Source organism: Bacillus rossius, chromosome 1 (assembly GCF_032445375.1).
Source record: "Bacillus rossius redtenbacheri isolate Brsri chromosome 1, Brsri_v3, whole genome shotgun sequence".
In the NCBI taxonomy this organism is placed as follows: Eukaryota; Metazoa; Arthropoda; class Insecta; order Phasmatodea; family Bacillidae; genus Bacillus; species Bacillus rossius.
The window spans coordinates 132,568,201-132,586,885 of record NC_086330.1 but is presented as its reverse complement, the minus strand read 5'-3'; the positions used below and the strand labels follow the sequence as shown (position 1 = coordinate 132,586,885).

The 18,685-nt window shown below is 35.0% G+C and overlaps 1 protein-coding gene across 4 annotated transcripts; it reads right to left on the bottom strand.

The window, feature by feature from the left end:
* Window positions 1–4,412: 4,412 nt before the first annotated feature.
* Window positions 4,413–18,579, bottom strand: LOC134546164 (pyruvate dehydrogenase [acetyl-transferring]-phosphatase 1, mitochondrial). 4 transcript variants are annotated; one of them, XM_063388734.1, is made up of 3 exons: window positions 18,087–18,579; window positions 7,458–7,599; window positions 4,413–6,805 (listed from the first exon to the last, which is right to left on the bottom strand). In XM_063388734.1, the coding sequence occupies exons 1-3, from the start codon at window positions 18,312–18,314 to the stop codon at window positions 5,646–5,648; spliced, it is 1,530 nt and encodes a 509-aa protein (XP_063244804.1). In that variant the 5' UTR covers window positions 18,315–18,579; the 3' UTR covers window positions 4,413–5,645. The 4 variants fall into 4 exon arrangements, with proteins under 4 accessions (XP_063244804.1, XP_063244802.1, XP_063244805.1 ...); XM_063388732.1 differs by having other exon boundaries at window positions 4,413–6,808; window positions 18,087–18,557; XM_063388735.1 differs by having other exon boundaries at window positions 4,413–6,808; window positions 18,165–18,557.
* Between the last annotated feature and the right edge of the window lie 106 nt (window positions 18,580–18,685).

The window sequence follows — 18,685 nt, the reverse complement described above, 5'->3', positions numbered from 1 at the left end:
AATTTTATTAAATTACTGCCCATTTGATTAAAATACATTAAACAGTTAATACTCTAACATTTCCTTTTGTCTATTTGAACTTAAATTTGCACCATCCACCACAGATGGCACCACTGTAGTTGCACATTTGTTCCTTGACTTCCGTTGCATTCACTAAAGTACTCCCACCAATTGCTGTATACAAAGAGCTAAGATTTTACACATAAAAAAACCTACAAGACTAGAAATGATTTCACAGCTCATAAAGTATATAATGATACAAGATTATGAAAACTATAGGGAGAAAAAAAAACCTTAATTTTATTGCATTACAAACACAAATTTAGAACACAATGAAAAAATATTGATAACTTATAATCACAAGCAAGAACTATGTTAGCAGTGTAACAATAACTAACTAACATACAACACTTATGAACATAACAAATGACTTGAAACAACTCAAAAAATTCATATTGATGTGAAAACAAACTGGATAGATTTTGTAAATCATAATGCTAACATAAGTTTGACAATTCTAAAATGATCTCTATTACATGCCTATCATACCACTAAAAGGAACAAAAGTCACTGTTTTAGGAAAATAATTTATTGTTTATAAACAATGTAATAATGCAGCATGCATTAAAAAAATATCACAACAAATAAAACAATCATCTTGCAAAGCGTTTAAGCTCTATAGACTATAGCACTTTCAATTAACATCAACCTAGGAAAAACAATTTAAATATTTTGGCACGTATTAGGTCAACTTCATTACGGGAAGCATAGACCTTTTGTTTTGAAAGGTTAACCAAACTGTCCACTACAGTTAACCCTCAAACAAGGCTATTATATTTCACGCACTGTTATATTAGCATACACACTGATCCTTTGAAAGACACTTTAAACTTTAAGCTTAGCATAATACAGCTGAATTATATTTGTATTAGTACTAGTAATTAGTTAACAATCATTGATAAATAATTAAATACATATTGCATCGATTTTTGTAATATTTCTTTTTTGTTATAGCAAAAAGTTTTTGATTCTAATACACCTAAAAATTATGAAAAGCCACAAGTATTTACAATAAAAATTAAACAGTTTTTTTTAAGCAGTAGGTTTTAAAAAAGTTACCTGCTCCTAAATATTGATGTTGGGCCTTTACTGTTTATTGCAGATTCTATGAATACTAGTTCTATAGATCCCTAGTGCCAATACCAAATACTTCTTACAAATTTTATGTTTATTTTGTAACATAATGAATGCAAATTATTTTTTTATAAGGCAGACTGTCCTTTGTTTACAATTCTGATCTCACAGCTCAGTTTTATACTACACTAGATGCAGTAGTTTACAAAATATAAAAAATATGGTGCATAAGACGAGGTCAGGTCAAGAGGCATTTCATGAGTCAATTATGTGAGAGTAGAGAAACTGTAAAACAAAAGGTCACCTTCATTTTGCTCGCGCTCTAATAAGTATCTCAGACTTGACAGCCGTGAGGGACAATAGGAATTTGTGTCTCGGCAGTTGTTTGGATAAAACATGGGAAATCACTTTTTATACTGCGTTGCTTATAAACTCTGCAGTGTAGGAAGAGACCCATTAAAAACAAAAAAGCAAAGCGTAAATGATATACTATTAGTTGTGAAGTATGACCACAGCAGTAAAAAATCAGTTCAGTCAAGTCATTCTAAAAATAGCTCTTCACTCATTCACCCATTTTCCCTTTAATGCATTCTGACTGCAACAGCATCACAAGTAAACCCAGATGTGCAGGTTCCATGCAAAAGTGGCATAACAACTGTAATATAAAATTACTTTTCACGAAAGACAAGTAGCAGCTTTAAGCCCTTCAAACTTGCATACAATTTTTTTTTTATTGTACCTCAGAAAAAAAATGAGGAAAAACATGAGTAAAACCATCTTCAAAATTGTACATTTATTATCCTAGAAGACTAATTTCCACTTATTTCATCCTCAATAGATAATTCTAGATCGTTATGGTTTTCCACTACTGTAATTCTATGATTTCTGAGCAAACTTGTTACCAAAACTTCTATAATTGGTTAACTTCTATATGAACATTCTGGAAACCAGGGGCGTAGCCAGGGGGAGGGGGGGGAGGTTAGGGGTTCAAACCCCTTCCCCCCTTAGCACCAAATCTTTAATTAATTTCTTATTCATCACTAAAACAAATTTCATATTAAAATTAATAAAATTTTTACCATTACAATATTTAAATTTAAGAACCGAAAACTGCTAAAATAGCACTATTTTACACCTTAAAATCCAAATTTTCCTGGGGGAGGACCCCCGGACCACCCACTTTAATACGGGAGGGGGGGGGGGGGGGGGCATGCTTAACACCCCCCATACACAAATCCTGGCTACGCCACTGCTGGGAGCCCTACATGAAATATATATCCTTGTTTTTTTGTTGTCACACAGCAATATTAAATGTGAAGTAGGTAGATCTATAAAATTGTAAATCATCAGAAGCTTAAATATGGAATTGTTATCATAACTTATTTAATAAATGAGTTACTTTGAATGTAGTTAAAGCATTAAAAAATTTAAATGTGTTTCCTGAGCAATGTACTTTCTCTTTGGTTTGCAACATTTTTTTTTCTAAATGTGATTTCACTTATTTAGAAACAATATCCATGGGGTTATTAATTACAATAATTGCTAACTGGTGATATAAATATAATAAAAATTCTTAAGTATTTAAAAACAGTTTGTACACTATATATATTATCGGCCAATTTTATTAATTTTTGTAACACTATATGTATTTTTTGTCAACATGTTCAGACAGCAACACAGCACCTACACATAATCATTGTTTGCTAGCAAAAATTTTTCAATCAATTTTCATGCTATTTCTTCTATTTTTTAATGGGACTTCAAACCTTGTATTCCCATAAAAAGAACACAAATGTGAGTGTCTTGATTGGTGTTGGTTTGTAGAATGTGCTGTACCAAAGCATGCTGGATCAGAGTGCTCACTGTACTTAGTAATGAATTGCTTGTATTTTTTTGATTTGCAATCAAATGCCATTTTTACCTGCATATTAAGTGTCACAAATAATAATTTTTATTACATAAATTTCAGTAATATTATCTAGTCTTTTAAGAGGTTATGTTATCATCATGTCCTCACAAATCTGTAGATACATTTCCCTGACGTTTCCATGACCATAATTACAAATTTTTAAAATAATTTACCTAATTTGCAATTCTCTGAAAAAAAAAAAATAAAAAAAAAAAGACAATCCAACCACCACAATCTCTATAGCTGTACTAGTTCAAACAGAACCTTGCATATTCCATTTTACAGTATATGTGATTATGCACTAACCCAGTGTTTTTCAATCTGTGGGTCGCGACCCCGAGGGGGGTCGCGAAGCGTTACTCGGGGGGTTGCCGGCTGAAAGAAAAAGGAAACACTATTTTATTACCTGAATCATAGTATTTTTCTGCTGACTAAGAGCTTTCAACTTTCGTTCAAAGAAATCCAACGGCTTATCAGCTTCTTTTTTATGCTTGGTTGTGAGATGCCGCATAAGCTTTGACGGTTTCATATTCTAACGTGATAAAACATCGCCGCAAATTACACATTGAGGTTTATTATTTATGACTGTGAACCCGTATTTCAAATAACTGTCATCATAATGTCTTTTTTTTTTTTGGGTTTGTTTCACCACCACCGCTATTGACACTCGTACCAAATGTTGAAGGCTGCGATCTTTTGAGAAACTTATCCATTTTACAAACGCGCCGAGCAAGTGAAAAACAAAAGAATGACGTCCGTACTTATCGGTGACTACGCTTAACTGGGTGAGATGAGAGTTGAAACAAAAGAACATTGCGGGCGGCGGCGGGTCGCTTCCTGTCGTCGCAACGACAATGCGGCGTGGCAACATGGCCGTCGCCGACGCAGTTTGGCCCGCGCGAGTTGGCGTCCAAGTTAAGTCGCACGTAGCCTTACCAACTTAACTCGTACTTACTTTCAAAACTCTCGCGGCTTCCTGCAGAGTGTAAATCCGAATAATAGATAATTGTACCAAAATAGAAAATACCATTAACGTAATCTTTTAATTAAATAATTTCTTTGTCTTTCTGTGACACAAGGGGGTCGCTGGAATTTTTCAACTTGTAAAGGGGTCGCGAAATCAAAAAGATTGAAAAACAGTAAACACTGCACTAAACCATCATCTGGAGCATACTGAAGAATGACATTTGATTTTCCCCTCAAATTACTGTAACTGAGGTTCCATGACTTTTCCAGGTTTTAAAGTAAATTTTCTGACTTTCCCTGACCAATTTCAACTTCTAGACTTTCCAGAATATTGACACCCTGGTTGTTGCTATACCTGCTGAAAAAGTATCCCATACAATTTAAAACAATGAATGTTTTGGAATATAGTTGCAACAAAAAATTTATTTAAAAGACAAATTAGCAAACATAAAAAAAATAGCACTCAACATAAGTACTAATAAAATTATTTTTTACTCATCAATAATTATTTTACAATAGCTGCATTTATTTATTTAAAATGATTTTTTTTGTATCCTAAAGAAATAACAAAATAAAAAATAAAATTAAGCAACTGCATTATATTCTTATTACAGCTAGAATACAATAAAATTACATCTAGATCAACTAAAATTTACTTAAAAAAAATTTGCAACTACGTATTGAAATAATTTTTCCGGTAGAAATCAAGTACTTCAGCAAACTACCATTTTCTTAACATTTTAAAACTTACATAAAAATACAGTGTGGACTAACTACAAGTGCAGAAGATGGTTTAGCACAACCATTAATTAGTTTTCATAAACTAAAGTAATGGGCTTAGTAAATAGTATTCTAACTAGCTAGCATTCACTCAAAACTCAATCAGCAAAATCTTGTATTAGGAGTGACTACAAAAATGAGGTAAATGCTTTGCTACAGTTTAAAGCACATGACATAAAACAACCACAATGATCAAGGCTCCATCTTTTCAGATTCATCTGCTAAATTACAGTCAGACCCGTTGTATTCAGATTCCAATACCCTTACCCATGAAGTCAAATACTAAAGCCAAAAGCAGTTTTTTTAATGATAAATCTGTTGTCTCACTATTTGAATGCATATGCAACTGCTAACATGAGTCTTTAAGTAGGTACCAGAATTAACTTTGGTAATGCTTAGATACTTGTGTTATAAAATTGTTATGAATATGTAAGCAAAGAGATTAATAAAAAAATGAACCACTTGATAAATAAAAAAAAGTCAGCCTTAGCACCTTTCAACTACAAAAAAAAATTTGAAAACCATTATAAAATATTTGTGTATGCAGATACAATTAAGTTCTAATTTACACTAATTTGAACTTCATATGAAAGGGTTCTACTAAATTCTTTTAAATAAGGTAGGTACAAATATCTTTTATTCACATCAACCACCAAAAACACATTTTCGAGGACAAACTTTTAGAGCTGAATTTTTCATCCCAAATTTTTTTTTAAAAACTATAACATTAACAGGAAATAAACTTCAATCGAAAGATATGAAAACTAATATTGAAACAAAAACAAAAAAAAACAACTCTAACATCTGGCACTACTGTATCTCAACTCTAACTCAGCCCAAATTGCAGTCAAAGCGCTCACGGAGGGCAGTGCCTCAGGAACTCGGAATCGAAATACACGACAGTGATGGTGATGTCATCCCTGAACAGCCTGACCAGCTCGTCCGGTAAGGAGAGTATGTGCGACAGCTTCCCATGGTCCATCCCGTATTCCGTGCCCCCGAGGGCATTCCGGAGGAGATGGGTCGCAGCATTGGTATCAACGGGCTTCTTTGCGAGGCCCTCCTTGCGCTGGAGCAGCAGCTGGTTGATGTCCACAATGCGCATGTTCTTGCGCGGCAGGCGGAATGGGCTGAGCGTCACCTTGCCGCTCATGTGCTCCCCCACCAGCCGCACGGCCTGAAGCGGCGATACCAGGTCCCACAGCCCGTCCGTTGCCAGCACCAGGAACTTGTCTCGCGGGGTCAGGTGGTGGTACACCACCTCTGGGCGGGCAGTCAGGTACGGGGGAGTATGGTAGTTTGGGGGGACTGCCTTCTCCCCCAGGTGGGGCACCACCAGGTCCCTCATCTTGTCCATGCCCCACTTGTAGCGGTGGTCCCCGAGAGCCCGGAGCGGCGCCAGCTGCCCCAACAGCCGGTCCATCCTGATGACGGTGTCGCGCTCGCCGGGCGGGTGCTCGCTCAGGATCCGGCTCACTTCCGACTGATTGTCCGTGTTGTGCTCGACGCTCAGCTTCTTCGCGGTCCACGCTCCGACATCGGACAGCACGCCCAGCACCGCCTGGCAGTCCCCGACGCTCGCCAGGTGCAGGTGGGGCCCGTCCACGTGGGCCACGCACGACACCGCCCCCGACATGGCCACGGACATCGTCCGTGCGTCCACCTTGCTGCCCCCCTCCGGCGTGGCCTCTCGCGAGATGTCGTCGTCCAGCCGGAGGAACGCCTGCTCCATGGCGTCCTTCATGTGGAACTCTCGTCGAGCCGTCTGCTCCGACAGCTCCTTCACGAACGTCCGAAAGCTTCTTTCGTACAAGACTTTCAGATCGTCTATCAGCTCTATGTTTTCATTAAAACAGTCCAGTAATTTTATTTCTACCTTTTTATCTACAGCGTCCAAGTATTTCCGAAGAGCGTCTGGTGGTAGGAGGCACACTGCGATGTAGTGCAACATTCTCTTGGCTGCGACATGCGCACACGCTGGACCTCCGTGGCCGTCGAAAACTCCCAACAACAGACCTGCTGGAACATACTGCTGGTTGAATTTTATATATATAAAAAAACAAAAAAACATGGCTATCCACAAAGTGTAAGAACACTGCAAGACCAAACTGCATAAAACCTCTGCCACATAAAGGTAACATTTTGCCTTGGAAATATTTTAAAAATCAAATGGCATGTTCATTGAGAATAATGCATATTATTATTCCTGGCATATCAACACAATTAAACCAAAACAAATAAAGTATATATTTTTAATGAATTCAAGATCCTCTGTGGTGTTATTACTAATGCCTCAAACTGTTGTGGTGAGGGTAATGTTCTAATGTTTCTAATTCAACCCTGGCGTTGCTCAAATCTATGAGCACTAATTCAGGATGCAAGTGGTCAGAGCCCACTATAACTTACAAAGTCCAGTAGCTTTGAGCTCTTGCAAAAGTGACATAAAACAACCAAATAATTCAATTGTTTAAATTACGTTAAATGCCACTTAATCACTTAATAAACTTTTATCTTCAAGCAACTAACTTATAGTTTTTTAATATAATTCCACCAAAGTTTTCATTTTGGAAGTGTTGTTTATAGCTAAAGTAGTGCTCAACAAGATAAAAAGGCACTTTAAAGGCCAATACAAGTTACTTAACAAACCACATACATACAATCCACAAACCTGTTGTAAGCAGGCACTGTGCTTCCGAACGGGTATCTTCAATAGGATTGTTGGACAGTAACTGATTGGAATCGTAAGACTTGACTGACCCAGAGCTCAAAAATTCTTTAGTGAATTCATTTTCCCGAAGAAGAGAAGTAACCTTAAACAATAAAGAAAACCGGATGAAACACGTCAGACCAAAACAGATATTTTAAAAACCAAAAAAGTAAGTACTTAGGAAAAAAAATTATCATAACTACATCTTCAACTGCATTTCTTATGAGGAAGCAACTCAAAAAATTATTGCACATCTTCCGAACTCACCCCTTATAAAACTTGGTACTCTCTATGTAGTTAGATATTTAATTGCACATTGGTAATGATTTGTATACATTACGTTTGACTAGAGAATAGTTAAAAGATATATGGAACTGAGCTACTGCAAAAATTATTCCTTAGCGTTGCTGCAGATGTGAAACCTTGTACAGGCACATTTGGGGCAACACCCATGCTATATTATCAATTTTGCTGAATCAATGAACATAAAAACAGTTTTAACAGAATATCTCTCTCTCTCTCTCTCTCTCTCTCTCTCTCTATATATATATATATATATATATATATATATATATATATATATATATATATATATATATATATATATATATATAAAACTTTTTTAACATGCATACAATTCATAGTCCTAGTAATCTTAAACTGTTGAAATATTTTAATTGATCATTTAATAGTTTCTCATGAAAACAGACAATTTGTTAGTGAAATATTTAATTGTTCAGCACTTCTTCCAAATAAATTTATAGTTTATAACGTAAGGGTATATACGACTCTCATTGCCAAAGTTAGCATAAACACAGTCATGCTACACTATTAGCGAGTGTACCACACTAAGTCCATTTTCAGTAGCTTGTGACAAAATAGGAGAATTTATTTTTAAAATTATAATTTAATTATTAGTTAAATATCTTTGAAACTGAAAGATACCACAGAATGGCATATTTAACATATTTCTATTGCAAAAATCTGAACATAAGCAGCAAAAGGTTTGCTCAAAATCTATTTTGAAGTTTTTAATGTACGCCAATCAAATTGTTATTGACATTTAGAATAAAAGAGAAAGACATCTCCTAAACAAAACAATACCATACAAGAGCTAATACTACCTTTAATTGTCACAAAAAAACTATACATTGTGGCCAGTACAATGTCTATTTTCAGTAGCTCTTTGCTAAAATAAACTTTACTAATTAACCATAACATAAATGATTTAGCTAATGCTATGTCTTATGAACAATATTTTATGTCTCCTTATAATGGAAACATGTAAATTTTGTCACCTATAAAAATAAAAATTTTAGCTTTGCATGAGCTAGTTTATTTTCTGTGGCTTATTAAAATACAGTAGAAGAATATTTTAAGGGCATAAAAATTTGTCTTGGTAGAAATGTGCTATCAAAATAAAATCACACAGCAGAAAAAAAACTTAAGACCTCCTCCAAGTGCAATAAAAGGGCATAAATTGAGCTGAGCCTGACCAACTTCCCCAGTGCAAAATCCATTTTGAGAGTGTCTTGCGTGGTTATATGCAACTTGAGTAGCCGTACTGAGGGAATGGAGATGTGAGATACGTAGTGAGACTGCAGCTAGGCTACATATCTATTAATTTGCAAGGGGTAGAAAGAGGGGGCATACAAATTAAGGGTAGCAACACTACAACCCCTACAATTAATTGAAAGCTAAACAAATTTGTTCAATACATTATCATGCTGTTTCTTCTATTACCGATGGGTTTTCAAACTCACGAAACTTTCTGAAAAAATATGAATGTGAGCAACTCGATTGGACCCTGATTACAGAATCTGCCATAACCACAGCACGCCAAATTAAATAGCTTTCACTGTAATATTCACATGTTAATTGCATCTGGTGCACATAATTTTTGCTGATTTTTGTATGTTAGATTGTATATAATCATCAAAAATTGACAAACAAGGTTTTGCAACTGCAGTGACAATATGCTATTACTATATGAATGACTAATAAAGACCTTATGGGATTACACACTCCTTTCGAAAATATTTTATGTGCAAAACAGAGCACATTTAATTTTCTTTATTAGCCTTGTCATTAGACTGTTTTTTACACATAGGATAAGATGGTGGGGAAAAATAATTATTGGAGACCCACGGAAAACTCGGCAATCAGTTGGAATGCTAGCATTGTTTCTTAATTGCAAATACAGTTACATCTTAGCACATTCAAAGCCACGGCTGTGCCAGATTATCAATTTTGCCGGGTTATTAAATGTCTAGTTTTAGTGGGAACACAAAGAAAAAATACCATACACAACACAAAATTATTAAAAAAAAAAAAGAGCAGGCATTACAATAGTGCAACGCTGCCGTCAAATTCAACAAATGCCTAATTCCTAGAGACCGAAAAAAATTCACTGATTCAATTATACGTTAAAATTCAAAAACTTACACCTATTAGCTGCTTTTGCTATGGGCTCTCAGCTAATATGGAAAACTCTGGGCCACTGATAAACGGTCAACCAAACACGTATTGAATCACGTGTTGTTTCACAAGTCAACAACCAATGAAAAGGTAACATTTTCTCAAGTATGTAATAGACTGTGGAGTCTATCATAGAGGTCACAGGACCTGCAAATTTTTCCAGTTCCAACCGATTCCCTTGAAAAAATCAAAACGTGATTAGCTCGATCAGTGCCGTATTTTAGAATGTGCCAGACTGGGATTGCTGCAAGTCTTTTTAACCAACAACTATTTTTAATTTAAAAAGGGTTGTTTTGTTAGTGTAGATTTACACAAAAAAACTTTTTCAGTGAAAACATTTTTAAGATGAATGATCAGGAAAGGAAACAATATGTGAACGAGCAAAATGAAGAGAAAGGAAAGCATTATAATGAATATGAAGGGTTACAACCTTTGCACTAAATACCGACTCAGGATCAAAAATAATAAGCCTGAGGGAGGCACTGTGCCAAGTAAAGGGTTCAGTATTGCTAGAAGAATTTTCAAGTGATTTAGCAGAGAGGTCCAAGACATTCCAACTAAGAGTTTTATGAGAATAATAACTACACAAAACGTTAATTATGTTTACAATAAGCTATCAAGATGGCCAGCTGTACACTGTAAAGCTGAGGCTATAAAAATGTTTGTCAAAACTAAGAAAATATATTGGAAAGTCATAAGTAGTGTTACCGTTTGGTAACTTCAATAAAACAAAAGCTGCCCACAATGAATAGACAAAGAAAATTACGAATTCTTACCCTTATCCCTCAATCATGGTCCAGACAGAAGGCAGCACAAGAATTTGGTGTTTCTGAGTACATGGTAAGACAAGCAAGACAACTTACACTGGAAAAAGGAATCTGTGCATTAGTTCATCCAACAGGTGGAAAGAAGTTACCTGAAGAAACTGTGCAGGTCATTCAAGATTTCTATCGAGATGATGAGTTTTCCAGGGAAATGCCAGGAATGAAAGATAAAGTTAGTATATCCAAATATGTTTACAAACTGAAAAGACTTTTGCTATGGAACTTGCATGAGCTGTATTGTTCTTTTAAGGCAAAATATCCATCTCTCAAGGTAGGGTCTTCAAAGTTTTGTAAGTTGCGTCCTAAATGGTGCGTTTTAGCTGGAAGTTCTGGAACCCATTCCGTCTGTGTATGCACTATACACCAAAATGTTTAATTACTTCTTCACTGTCTTGGTGTAGGTGAAAAGTATAGTTCACTTATTTTGTATCTTGTGACATTTTAAATCCTGCCTGTATGCTAAGACAATGTGAGCAATGTCCTTCTCCAGATACTCTAAAGCAGCATCTATATCATACTTTAGACTGTGATCCAGATGATGTGATTGAATATCAACAGTGGGTCAGTACAGACCGAACACAATTACAAACCCTTACCTCAAGTGTAGAAGATTTTATGGAAATTTTAGTACAAAAAATGGAACTCCTCATACCCCAATCCTATACCACAAAGAAACAATTGGACTACCTCAAGCAGCTGAAAGAGAAAATAAGTGAAAGATAAGTTATAGCTTTAGATTTCAGTGAAAATTTTTCCTTCGTTATCCAAAATGAAGCACAAGGATACCATTGGACCAATAGTCAATGTACAGTTCATCCAGTAGTCATTTACTACAAAAATTCAGACAATGCTAATTTGAAAAAAAGCAGTCATTGTTTTTTGCCAAATGATTTGGATCATGATGTTTCCATGGTGTATAAAACACAGTCAGAAATAGTCACATATGTTAAAAGACACCTGCCTCATGTAAAACATACATTATTTCAGTGATGGTTGTGCTGCTGCTCAGTACAAGAACTGCAAGAATATCCTCAATTTGTGCCACCACACACAAGATTTTCAGCTCACAGCTTCTTGGTCATTCTTTGCCACAAGCCATGGCAAATCATCTTGCGATGGAATTGGGGGAACTGTTAAGCGACTGACATCAAAAGCTAGTCTTCAACGACCATTCCAAGACCACATCACATCAGTGTCTAAGATGTTTACCTACTGCAAAGAACACATAACAGGTATTATCTTTCATTACATTGACAAGAATGATGTGGATGACGTTCGTTCGACTCTACAACAACGGTATACTATGGCAAAGACAATCCCAGTCACAAGAGGGTTTCACAATGCTTCACCAATATCCCAGTATGAAATAGGAATGAAGAAAACAAGTCAGGATAATGCATATTCCTTAGTTTTCAATTTCGCTACAGCAGCTAGCAAAGACCCTGGTGGTACGATATCAAAACTGTATACTGGTTGCTATGTGTCTTGTGCGTATGACAAAAAATGGTTCGTTGGTGTTGTAAACAACATTGATAGGTCAGAAGAAGATGCTCAAGTAACCTTCATGCACCCTGCCGGTCCAAGTGCTTCCTTTTACTGGCCGTCACCTCGAGACAATGTGTGCTGGGTTCCTTTTGCACACATACTCAGCATCTTGCAGGCACCATCAACAAGCAGCTCTGGCAGAACTTACAGTTTTTTGAAAGAAGACTTGTGCAAGTGTGATATAGAATGACAGCTTTATCAGAAAAGCAATGCAGTTTGCTAATTGCAAAAATTGGAGGATTGTTTCTGTAGATTATAATTCATTGGCAATAGATTTGTGTAAGTAGGGAACTTTTTTATGTGTACATATAGCATTAGTATGCGATTATCGAGTACATTACATGTTGCCAGCAGAAAGCCACTATTTTTTTTAATGTATCTTACTTATAGTAAATTTCATTCTCTTTCACATAGTACCAAGCTCATTTTTTTGTGAGGTCTGCCTTTTGAGATACAGTCTATTTTGATAATAAAGGATGCAGATGATACATGAAACATCAGTCATGTTAATAATTCTGTTATAACTTACAAACCATTCTAGATATAGCAATTTGGTGGCAAAATTTGAATTCTCTAGAGAATTTTAGATAAGGAAAAGTGTTCTTATTCTGAAATATTGGTATTACAGTGAAATACAAAGCAAGGAAACACAGATACAGACCAATTTATGCTGTCATTACAACCTGTTTTAGGCCAAAAATGGTCACAACGAAACCTTCGATTTCTCAGGAAGAATTTGAGATAAAAATCTGAAATTTTTGTTTTTAAGTGGCCTTATGTCACCAAACAAATGTACAAATTTTTATCAAAATTAAAAAACAATGGTTACATTTTCAATTTTTGTTGGATGAACTGACATGGAATGACCCGTATAGTAAATGTATTCACTGAGGTTATATAATTATGTAATTAATATTTAGCTAAGTAATGTGTCATGTTATCTTGTCCTTTATGTATTTATGTCTTTTCTGTTTTCATGTTTTGTGAATATCCTGTGCTGTCTCTATTTATTGTGATAGTGTTTGTGTCGTACTTGTTTTGTGTCGTGCCCACCTCTAAAGTCTCAAGACTGTCGGTGGGCATGTAACAAATTTAAATAAATAAATAACTATAGCCCGTCCCACTCTTAGATTGCAGTACACGGCTTATGGCGCGCGCTGTTGCCAAATCTCTAACACATTACGAATTTCAGGAGATGCGTGTCTTTGTAATTTGGATCGAACAAGAAGCATTTTAAGAAATCATATCGTAATTTATAATATTTTATACTATTACACATATAAATTTGTAATAATGCCATTTTTATGTAAATTTCAAATAAAAACTACCTATTGTAGACGAAAATTTCTTATAGTTTTCTTTTATGTTCTAAAAATCCCACATGTGTGTGTGTGTGTGTGTGTGTGTGTGTGTGTGTATGTATGTATATATATATATATATATATATATATATATATATATATATATATATATATATATATATATATATATATATCACATTTTCATGGGCCCGATAAATGCCGTATTTTTGGACAAGTCATGTCCAAAATGATATATGAAATACGGTAATGGAAATTCTCGGTCAAGTAAGTTATGGGAAAAATCCGAACAATTGGTTCGAAATGGGGAAGAATTTATGAAAAACAGAAAAATCGCAACAACTCCCATAATATGAATAATATCGAATCCGTTTTAACGTATGATAACTCGGAGTACCTAATGCCGAAAAAGGTTTTCTAAATAAATTTTTGATACGACCAGCCATAACTGCATGGGTTCAAAAAAAATTTTCACCGCACAAAAAAACGTAACTGCCTTAGTAGACACCTTATCAAATCTGTTTAAATTGTTTGTAAATATCATATTTATTTTCCAAAACTTTGTCTAAAACAATGTTTGATAAGATGCTTGGTTTTGAGAAGGATAGAAAAATAATTCAAAATTTTGTACCATGATCGCTATTAAATTCCTTCGTATTTATTTCATACATTTTACATATTATGTTCAAGAATCGATTAAAATATTTTTGTTGACTAAGGAAGATATGTATTTGAAATTGCTTGTAGGACAGAACCCCACTTATCTAAACACACGACCCTGTTTCCTCTTACGACTGCAGCGCGCGCTCTTGTACTGATAAGACACATATTTAACAGCTATTTCCACGGAAACTGTAGAAGCAATTGAGATGCAGCAGCTTTTAAAAACTAATTCAATTCATTGTGAACATTTTTCACGCTTTCGTCCCCCATCTATCTTTAATAGAAAAAATGTTTTCCGCTGGTCAACTTTTTGATGTGTCAGTTTGTGAGAAAATGCATTTCAATATATTAAAAAAATTATTTAAGTGAAACCTGTACAGTTTTTGTCTTAACATTTGTTCGGTGGCGTCCTAAGGCATTAATTTACTAATAAAAAAAAATCTGAATGAAATACACATGTAGGTTTTATTTTTTTGATGTGAAACGTATCGGAATACTTCAAAACAGTTCGCAGCAAATAAGTTATGTTTTTTAATTATTTCGGACACTTAAAATATTGTTAAGTATTCAAAATAAGCATTGCCTGATGCGTATTTCGATTCTATACAATATGAAAAAAAGCTTGGTCCAAAAATTAAAATTTTAAATTTCGTTTGATATTTGGCAACAACGCACGAAGAAACAAGGACAGTGCTAACTGCAATCTAAGAGTGGGATGCTCTATAGAGATGGTTAGTAAAACAAAATATTAATTCCGGATGTGGTGCAAGTAACATGGGTGACTATTCAACTAGCATATTCCGATAAAATGTTACTAATCACTAACACAGCACCAAGACTGCAAGGATCTTATATAAAAAAAAGTCTACGAACAATCTTTACTTATTTGAGATTAAGACACAGAATAAACTCAAAACACAAAACCTGTTAGTCAACACTGTGGTAAAAGTAAACTACAATTGCACTAGTATTATCATTTACTAACTACAAATAAATATGTTACCTACTAAAATTGAAGTGCTTATTACATTTTCTTTTAGAGAAACTAAGGATCAAAAGAGGAATGCATTTAGGACTCATGGTGTCTTAAAACCGAGAAAATACAGTAAATAATTTTTTAACAGGTTAAATATGACTTATTTTTCAAAAAGGTTCACCAGTGACACCAAGGTTTTGGTTATAACTCTTTTGAAATTAAGGTTGGCTAAACTACACTGGACATTTTAGGTTTGTTTAGCTGTAGTATAATGTTTTCACCCTATGGTTTCCTTGTAGGCCTTAAACATATACACACCATTTACAAATCGCTCAAGATTTCTTAAAAAGAGTCTTGATTATGATTAGCATTTAAGTGTCATTCACTTGCACATACATGTTTAGTTTGATGGTTTTGTATTTAACATTAATTTTATAAACAATAAGAAGGCTACACTAACATTTTAAGGTATGGCAATTGTTTTCATCTATTTTCAAAATTAATTAAATGCATCAAAAACAATTAACAAATGAACTGTGTTTTGATTTAATGATTTGGAGCAAACTCAAATATTGATAGTCATTCACTTGGTGACAATAAGTAATGTACAGTTTCTAAGTTAAGTAGCAGCATTGGTTTCATAGTATTGATGGAAATAACCACGAAAACTGTATATTTTGCAGGAAATTATTTTAGGGTGAGTTTGACATTATGTATGGTTAAAATGAGTTTCTGTAAGTATTTATACGTAGTTTAATAAAATGGTTTATGTTATTTTCATTATGAGACAAGAAACACAAAGTGGGATTGTAGGAATGGTTTTATTTTGGGGTGTACTTTCACACTGCACTTAGACCAACATTAGGTCTAATGTACCTCTATATCAAGGAGAGCTACAGCCTAGGTTTAGGCTAATCTATACTAATATTATAAAGCTGAAGAGTTTGTTTGAACGCGCTAATCTCAGGAACCACTGGTCCGATTTGAAAAATTCTTTCAGTGTTGGATAGTACATTTATCTAGGAAGGCTATAGGCTATATTATATTATCAATAACATTAGGGATCCTTACTAAAAGTCCAATTTAGAATCAAATGTGTTGGAGGGGGTTAGATACAACATGCAGTACACGTACGAAGTGTGTGTTGACAATGCAGCAGGCGCTAGAAGTTTATTAAGTGAAATACCACTCACTGACTCACTCATCACGAGATCTCTAAAACTATATACCCGATTGACTTGAAATTTAGCATAGTTACTCATTTTGTGATGTAGACGCTCACTAAGAACGGATTCTGCGGAAATCCGATCCCAAGGGGAGTTTCGGGGGCGTAATATATCAAAATTTCCAGTTTTTGGTAGGAAATCACCATGGGAACGGCTGTTGCTTTGTTGATGCTTCATTCGTCTCTATGGCAACGACTATTTCATTGTTAGTGCAGTCCTCATCACCGTTGACATTTTTCGGGTACTTTAAATATCAAAAATTGCCCTTTTTTTCAAGTATATATATTTTACAGACTTGAAACTTCACAGTAATGTTCCTTATGTTACGCAGGATGACATATTTCGAAAATTAAATCCCATGGGTGGTTAAAACCAGGCAACAACTTTGTCTGCATGAGAACAGGATTTTGCATTGTTCATGCCTTCTGTGTCTCCATGGCAATGGGCATCGCGTGGCAGTGGCGTACCCACAAGGAGGGGCATCTATAATGAGCGGCGCAAGAGTGTTCTGTCTGTAGACTGCCGTAGCGAAGTACGGGTACATCAGTTGTACGTTGCGTGCACGAGTCGGGAAACCATCGGTGCTATTCATTTTCTCTCCGGTACATTATACAGCATTGTAATAAATTTTCACTAAATTTTTTTTTATTTACCATTACTGTAAATGGGAGATGTGGCTTACGGATGAAGCACCAGTTTCACATTAAGGCAACATTATTTTTTTTTAATTTTCTCTTTATTGCTATAATTTACAGAAATAGCTTTTGGAGCAAAATTATGTCATAAAAAAGGAAATTACTAACTTTCTGCATGAAACAGAGCCTTAAATGCACTCTGGAATGAGAACCATAACATTAAGGCCTGTAATCCATTTATGTTCTCTACTTAGCGAGAGGAAATTTTTTGACAGAGTATCCGATGCTGAACCCTCATCCAAGTGGTGAAAAATCTACTTATACGCTGGGTTCAAGTGCCTCAGACAGATTTCAGACCTTTAAAGGGGCTGCTGACACCTTTCTGAACTGGAAAATCTATTATCTATTTCCTTTGACACCTGAATAACCTGGTACCCACATAAGTAAGACCTATCCAAAGGTAGGTAAATCATTCAGTGCTTCCATGCACTACCACAAAAGCCCTGAGTATTGTACACATAATTGCAAGTAGTATACAGCCATGCTGGGAGCATTTAACTTTAATAATTCACCATAAAATTAAAGGATGCCCACTTAAGTCCCAAAGAAGTGTATTTGTTGATTCGAAGTCTGCACGCCAGTTTAGTGCCTTACATTTAGAGGAGAAGAAGAAGCAAGTGTCATGCAAGCCAGTGTTGCTCCTAATGCTGCTGCATTTTTAGGAGTATGTATGCCCCGCCAGACAGCCGATTTAAATCTAAACTGTAACAAAAAAACTGCTATTCTAATAAATTAATACATCACATATAAAACAATTATGGAATAACACTCTTGAAACTTTTATTATGATCCCTAACGTGTATCTTAAGCCTTAATAAAATAAGTCATTAATTATAATTAAACAAGAAGTTGATGAGGCCTTACCTCTTGAGGAGTAAGTCGAACGTTTGTATTTTTCCTGCTTGAAATGCTAATATATCTATTAAAACAATAAATATTTACCAGGTCCTTGAATACGACTGCTGATTTTTCCTTCCATCTAGGTACAGACGACAAACAACCACACAAAGCCCTTCTATTGGGTAGAGCAATATAATGACTAATTTTATTGTTAGATATAAGCAAATGATGTGCTCTTGAACCAACTGCCATCGCAATCACGCATTGGTGGGGGGAAAAATTAGGCTTTTTTAACAGAAGGTATCAAGCAGCTACGCATAACCTAAAAAGTAAACATTGTAGATTAAAATAGCTTTCGCAGCGTATTTGTTTTTGTGAAACAAAAAGGGATTGTATATAATAATGTAGGTATTTCGTAGGGTTAAACTAATTCACCAAATCCAAATAAGAATTACTCAAAATAATTTTTAAAACGTTCCTTCCGCATGTTCTTAACACAAGTACAAATTGATAATGTACCCTCATGCGCAATATCGTGCACTTAGTATGTTCGATAAGAATCCTCGTTAAAAATAATGGATATTATAAATACCACTATAATAAAATTAGATGCGTACCTATTT